Raw genomic sequence first — 7,747 nt, forward strand, 5'->3', positions numbered from 1 at the left:
ATGTGGGTATAAACAACGCCTTGTGCCTTAGTTGTTTCACCAAGCTCGCACTATCATCGCATCCTCTATCGCAATGCTGTCGCACATCGTCGCACATCGATCGGTCGGTCCTCCGTTCGGTCGTGCACGCCTTGCCCGTCGCACCTCCAACATGCGCCCGTCGTGTGCGCGCGCCTTCTCGCCTAGCGCTCAACCGTGTCAGAACTCGAAGGCCTTACACTGGACGTCAAATTTATGTGTTTTTATTAGTTATATTAATGAATTGATTAATACTTTTCGCGAAGTACACGATAGTGACAATATCCGCAAAGTTGCAATAATTATAATATTCGCAAATCAGTTAGGCTTTTCTTTTTTGGGATTATGCTTGTTTTTGTAATTGGCAAAATAACTTGAGGCATTTTATTTAAAAAGTAATAAATAAATTGAAAAAATCCTCTTTATATAATATGTAAATTTGTGATATATTTTTAATCAAAAATCAAATTATTAATATTATTTTATATTAATATTAATATTATAGAGGTGAAAATTTTAAAATAATAATCTTTTTAATATTGGAATACTAGAACAAGACTCATCCTTAGACTGATTTACAAAAAGAGAAATGGTGGCTATAAATATGGCTCGGAGTGATGTCAAATTTAGAGAGCCCACCAGTTCAAGATGAAAATATTTTTTTATAATTAAAATTTATTATTTGTTTATTAGTTTGTTGTTAATAATTAAGGCTATGTAATTAGTTTGTTGTTAATAATGTGTTATTTAAAAGGGTTAATAAAAATGTTATTTTGTTTATTGTTAAAAATTATTTTTATTTTTATTTAATTCTTTTCTATCTTATTTCTATTAAAGATTTATGATATTATTTATTAGAGATCATATATTTTATTTAGCTTATGCTATTGGTTTGTTGTTAATAATGTTATTCAAAGAGTGAATAAAATGTTATTTTATTTATTGTTTAATAAATTATTTATTTTAGTTTAAATTTTTTCTATTTTATTAAAGATTTATGATATTATGTTTTTTAATTAATGTTAATGTAATCCAATAAGAGTTTTATTATATTTAATAATCATTTATGTTATTAATTTTATTCTTATTCATATTTAGGTTAATAATGTAATTTGTATATATTTTGGTTAATAAGAGTTTTAATAATATAATTCATCTTTAATCATTTATGTTATTAATTTTATTCTTATTCATATTTTGGTTAATATATAATTTCTTTAGTTTTATGTGTTATTTTACTAATGCTTAGATTTCTTAATAATGCTTGATGTTATTTTTAGGGTTAGGAGAGGGGTGGAGTTGGTAACCAAGGATAGGGGTTGACGAATGGATGGGTTCAAAGGGTCATACAAGGGGCATGAGAGGATTGTTAGGGAAATGTTAAGGGTAGGGGGAAATGATATAGGAGATAATTTTGAGGGGCAGGGTTAGAGGACGGGCATGATGAAGAATGGTAAGGGTGATGAGTAGGGGCGATGAGAAGGGGTGAGCATTTTATTCAATGCGGGGGAGAAGGGAAATCCAATTTCTGCTAACTTCCAAGCCTCCATCTCTATTGAGGTTGTGTGGGTGCTTGATGATTTCAAGAGCCTCCCGAACTTTACGCTTAAAATGATGTTTTTCAAAGGCAATGACCTTTGTGTCTTCAAGGCAGATGTGGTGGTTTGTCTTGCCTGCATGCTCAGCTAAAGCTGAAGAACAAGTTCTTTCATTCTGGATATCTGCCCCATGCTCTTTGAGCCTGATCTTGACCGACCTACCTGTTTCCCCAATATAGTGTTTCCCACAAGAGCAATTGATCATATAAACACCTTTCTGCTGGAGGTGCTCTGGGTTGTCCTTGACAGATTTCATTCTTTGTTTAATAGTCGTCAAGGGTTTGAATGAAGTTTTGATATCTTTTCTCATGAGAACTTTAGCAAGCTTGTCAGTGACCCCACAGATGTATGGAAGGTAAGCATTAGCAGATGGTTGGTTTCCAAGTTTATCTTTCTTGCTTCCAGATCTAGCTTTCTGAATGGCTTTAATGATGTTTTTATTATTGTATCCTAAGCCGGTAAATACTTTTCTTAAGTAATTAATCTCATCTTCGGTGTGGCCCTCATCTGATATTCTATAGGCTCTAGTAAATAGGGTTTGAAGAACACCCATTTTTTGAGTTGGGTGGTGGTGAGAATCTGCATGAAGGTAATTATCAGTATGCACCTTCTTTCTAAATACTTTGTGTCCTAGGGAACCATCCTTGTTTCTGATGAGGAGGATATCAAGGAATGGTATGCAATTATTCTCTTCAACTTCCATTGTAAACTTAATGTCTTCAGACATGCTATTGAGATGGTTTAAAAAAAAATTAAGTTCATCATCCCCATGAGGCCAGTTAACACTGGTGTCGTCCACAAACCTGATCCAAAACTTGGGTTTTAACGGATAGGCATCAAGAGCCTTCTTTTCAAATTTTTCCATGAAGAGGTTGGCTACAATAGGTGAAAGAGGTGATCCCATAGCCACTCCTGATGTTTGTTCAAAGATTTCCCCTTAGAATGTGAAGAAAGTGGAACGGAGACAGATTTCAGCCAGCTTCGCAGTTTGGGGGTCCGCCACTTCCTTTACTACTTGTATTGCTTCATCTAGGGGAATCTTGGTGAAGAGCTGGACCACATCAAAACTGACAATTTTATCACCCAGATCTAGCTTAGCTTTTTTAATGAACTCAACATAATGGTTAGAGTCTTTGATGAAAGAGTTGGTTTTACCAACTCTAGGGGCTAGGGTGCTGGCGACATACTTTGCTAGTTCATATGTGGGTGCTCCAATAGTATTGACTATAGGTCTGAGGGGGACATCAATTTTATGAATTTTAGGGGCCCTATAAATACGAGGTGTAATTTCACTATCGGGGGTAAGGCATCTTTTTAGTTTCTCCTCCATATTAGTCTCTTTAATGGCTTTCTTGACTAGCTTTGTAATTTTAGAGATGGGTTTTTTTTCAAGCTTTTTGTAGCTACCACTGTTGTATAGGTGGTCCTTCATTTTGCTTATGTATTTATCACGATCCATCACCACAGTGGCACCTCCTTTTTCGGCCTTTAGAATGACAATGTCATTATTCTCCCTCAGGTTTTTTAGGGCTTTCAGCTACTCATGGTTTAGATTGCTTTTTGGAGGTTTGGCTCTCCTTAGGATGACACCACACTCTTGTCTAACAAGCTCTTTATCTTCATCATTGAGAGTTTTGATTCCATCTTCAAGGCTGCAAATGATTTCTTCATTAGGGATCCGCTTGGGGGCTATGGCAAAATTGAGTCCTTTGTCAAGGACTTCGGCTTCTTCCTTATTCAATTCGTAAGAGGAGATATTAATAACTTTTTTATTAGAATTATTGTGAGAATTGTTTTTTATTTTGTTATCTGATCTATTGGTTGTAATGTCTATAATGTCTCCTAGGTTGTTGTCTATAGTTTTAAATCTCATTGTATTATCATGTAGCTTATTATTTATATTATTACCTCCTTTTTTATTTAATACATTAAAGTTCCCATCTATAATATTGTTTATTACCTTGTTATCAATTATAATGCTTGTATTATCTAATCTATTTCTAGTGTGAATGTCTTCTAAACTTATATTGTCTGACTTTTTCCGGGGAAAAAAGCAACTTTTTATTAAGATAATAAAAGTTTAGATCCAATGGTTCTTAAGCCATGCTGGGCTCATTGATACATTCACAGCTCAACCCGCAGGGAGATTTTTTTGTTGATTGAAGCCTGAGGGACTCTTCCTCCCGAGAGGAGGATGTAATCCATTAAAACGATAAAACTAGAGTTAACCGGAGTCTCCATAATGGAAAACAACTCCAAAACAGTAAAAAAAGTGGCCGCCGGTAGTAAGTATGTTTCAAAAATATTAAGAGAGGTCTGAAGGCTGTGATCGGTCAGCCGAAAGGAAGAAACTTCTAAGGAGAAATATATACAATAAAAAAACAGTGTATAGAGAAAAACTATATAGGTGCCGACAAAAATGGGGCAGATCAAAATCTGAAATTAATGCTGATGATCATAAGGAGGCTGGTCTGATCTGTAAGACTGCCCCTGATGTATCTCTTCTATCGCCCAGCTGTCTGGATCCTGTTGTAGACCAGCCTTAGATAACTGATCTGCTTCTTCATTCCTTTCCCTGTAGATATGGCATAATGAAAACCTGTTAAAGAGAGTCTTCAGATATAAAATCTCTTCAACAATTGTCATCAAAATTTGATTTTGGCAAACAGCTAAACCATTGATCCAATTTATAACATTAAGAGAGTCCCCAAATAACTGTATAGAGTTGATACTTTTGTGTTGTAGCCAGCATAATAAGAGACGTAAAGAAGAGAGTTCTGCAAAATTGTTTGTTCCTGTACCCAGCCCAACCGAGGCTTTTAGAACGTGTTCCGGATTGATATGGATGCTCATGCCTGCACCGGCCCGATTGTTTTGTGAGGCTCCGTCAAAGAAGCCACAAGGGATATTCTCCTGAATTATGAAATCATTTTGTTTTGTTCTGGTTTTTTTTTCTTTAGGAGGAGGCAGAGCAGAGTAAATGGCTGTGATATTAGAGGCAATGACAGAGGACGGTGTATTTTGATCTTGGAATAGACTCTTATTTCTCGCTAGCCACACACCCCAGCAGAAGATAATATGCAAGTTCCTCATATTCCCTTCCGAATAAGTTTGCCACCACTTCCTCCAGGAATCGCCCAACGGCTCATTTCCCCACTGTGCATTAACCTTGAGGAAACCAGTGACCTCCTCCCAAATCTTCCTCGAGAAGGGACAGGTGGTGAAAAGATGATTTGTAGTTTCCTCATCAGACTTGCACAGAGGACAACGCCCTGGACCAGCTAAAAACCTAGTTTGTAGGATTTCCCATGTTGGAGCCTTCCTGTTTAATATACACCAGAGAAAGAGCTTGGATTTTGCAGGGCATTTGAGTTTCCATAAAGCTTTGGACCACCAATCCGGTACTCCCCATCCTATCTTTCCCAAAAGAAAAGAATATCCCTCCTTTGGAGAATACCCCCCAGATTTGCTGTGAGCCCACATTAGCCTGTCAGGATCCTCCCTTATCCTAACATTGGATCGTTTTAGTTCTTTGATGAAACCTGTCCATTCATTCTTCCATCTGACATTTAGCTCTAACTCTTCATCATCCTTCCAAGCCTGTCCCCAAATAGTTGACTGCCCAACTCTTGCCACCTGATTTAATGAGGTGATATCTTTGGACTCAAGATGTCGAAGGAGCCCTGGCGATAAGGCATAAGCTTCATTACACCCGACCCAAGGGTCTCTGCCAATCCTGATTTGTCTGCCATCTCCCACTTTCCAAGCTAACCCTTGCTCAATCACTGAGAATGCATCCACCGTGGCCTTCCAAATTACAGAAGAGTTTTTTGCCTTCTTGTTCTGGCTCCGAATCCAAGCTTCCAAGGGCATTGGATCGATATACTTCCTTTTTACCACCCTTGTCCATAGGTTTTCTATGGTTATAAGCCTCCAACCTGACTTTGCTGCTAACGAAGTGCTGAACTCAGGAAGTCTTTTAATCCCCCAACCTCCCCACTCTTTTGATCTGGCCACTTTGTCCCATGCCACCCACGGTAATCCGGCCGATTCCTTAGAGCCTGCCCAAAGAAATCTGCAACAAATTCTTCTGATTTTCTCCATAACACCTTTAGGAATCCAAGTTAGAGCAGCCCAGTAAACTGGTATGGCTAGCAAGACCGATTTGATGAGTGTTAACCTACCTGCTCTGGACAGCCATCTATAGCTCCAATGTGAGATTCTAGCTTCAATTTTTGCTATAATCCAATTCCAATCTTCTTTTCTGTAAGCATCTGGTTTTAGCCAAAAGCCCAGATATTTGAAAGGAGCATCCAGAGATTGGCTAGGAAAAGGAAAAAGATCGGCCAGAAGACTCCTTTCCCTTCTGTCCACATCTGCCAAACAAACTTGTGATTTCACAGAATTTATCTGCATTCCAGTTGCTTTTAGAAAAAGATCAAAAATGCATTTTATCTCCTTTAATTCGCTGAAATTTCCATTTGTAAAGATCAATATATCATCAACGAAAAGAAGATGAGTGATGAAGAGATTTATTGCTACCTCTAAACCTTTTACCTTGTTCTCACTTCTGGCTTTATGTATCAGCCTGCTAAGTCCTTCAGCCACAAGGAGAAACAGAAGAGGAGATAATGGACACCCTTGTCTGAGGCCTCTCTGGCTAGAGAAAAAGGAAGAGGCAGCTCCATTGACCAAAACTGCAAAGCTGACATTTGTAATACATCCCATGATCCAGCTGACAAAAGGATAGTTGAAACCCACATGAGTAAGAAGCATTCGTAGATAGAGCCAGCTTATCCTATCAAATGCTTTGGAGAGGTCTATTTTGAGAACAGCACCTTTCTTTTTCTTGCTTTTGACACTATGGATTACCTCCTGGGCAACCCCGATAGCTTCATGGATTTGTCTGCCATCCAGGAACCCAAATTGTTCCATAGATATGTTCCTTGACAAGATTGGAGCTAATCTGAGGGCTATAACCTTTGAAATAATCTTATAAATGCAGTTGCACAAAGAGATTGGTCTGAAATCTTCAAAACTTTCCGGCTCATTCTTCTTAGGAATGAGAGCAATAAATGTTGAATTAAAAGGTCTATAAATGTCTCCTTTCAATCTTGACTCTTCTACAACTTCAGTTATCTCGTCTCCAATTTGATCAAAAAAATGGAGAAACAATTCAATAGTCTAGCCATCAGGGCCTGGACTTTTGTCTTTGCCCAAAAGCTTCATGGCTGCTTCAATCTCCGCCTTAGTGACCGGAGTTGAAAGATCTTCAGAATCTTCTTCCTCAATGAATCTGGGAAAACATTGCACAGTTTTAAAGACTTCTGCAACAGTAGCCTCTCCCTGATCTGAATATAAGTTTTGAAAATGTCTTTTCCCTAATCCAGAAAGTTCTGAAAAGGACCTGACATCTCTTCCTTCTTCATTTTTAAGGCTCCAAATAGTGTTTATTGATTTTCTTCCTTTTGCAAAATTATGAAAAAATTTGGTGTTTTCATCCCCAGACTTTAGCCAAACTGCCCTGCTCTTTATTCTCCACTCTTCTTCCCTTTCCAGAAGAATTCTGGTTTGCTGCTTCTCCAAAAGAAGAATTCTATCCTTGGTTTCTTGAGATGAGTATCCATCTGAATCCAAACCCTCCATCTGTTTCAGTTCTTCCCTTATACTGATCAACTCCTCATTTTGTTTCGATTTCCTATCCCTTGCCCATGAGATTGTAGCTGATTTCAAACTTTTTAAATTTTCCATGAACAAAAAGCTTTTCTCCTCTCCTGCATTGTGTTCAGGGTGAGTCCAAGTTTTTTTAAACAGATCACAGAAAGAAGGGTCATGAAGCCAAGCAGGATTAAATTTGTAAGGGGCGGGGGGCTTGTGAGGAGGAGTAGATAGGTCTAAGAAGATTGGGAAGTGGTCCGAATTCCCAGTTTCCTCCACCCACTGTCTGATTAGAGGAGCTTTCGAGGATAGAGAGTCTGATAGCAGGAAACGATCTAATCTTTTGGCAATCCTGGCTGCTCCTACTCTTCGGTTCCTCCAAGTAGGCTTTAGCTTAATCGGGAGAGGGTCTATAAAGTTATTCTCAGAGATGAGATTATGGAAAAAATCTGTTAGTGGATCTTCTCTCGCCA

General features: G+C 38.0%; 2 protein-coding genes across 2 annotated transcripts; both read right to left on the bottom strand.

The window, feature by feature from the left end:
• Positions 1–1,512: 1,512 nt before the first annotated feature.
• Positions 1,513–2,520, bottom strand: LOC149211483 (uncharacterized). Its single transcript, XM_089388401.1, has one exon. It carries the CDS (start codon positions 2,518–2,520, stop codon positions 1,513–1,515), a length of 1,008 nt encoding a protein of 335 aa, XP_089244527.1.
• Positions 2,521–4,058: 1,538 nt separating this feature from the next.
• LOC149211484 (uncharacterized) lies at positions 4,059–6,551 on the bottom strand. The gene has a single exon (XM_089388402.1). The coding sequence runs from the start codon at positions 6,549–6,551 to the stop codon at positions 4,059–4,061; it is 2,493 nt and encodes an 830-aa protein (XP_089244528.1).
• Positions 6,552–7,747: the final 1,196 nt, after the last annotated feature.

This window comes from Pinus tabuliformis, chromosome 1_1, assembly GCF_031772625.1.
Source record: "Pinus tabuliformis cultivar Carrire ecotype Pingquan chromosome 1_1, CPIR1, whole genome shotgun sequence".
In the NCBI taxonomy this organism is placed as follows: Eukaryota; Viridiplantae; Streptophyta; class Pinopsida; order Pinales; family Pinaceae; genus Pinus; species Pinus tabuliformis.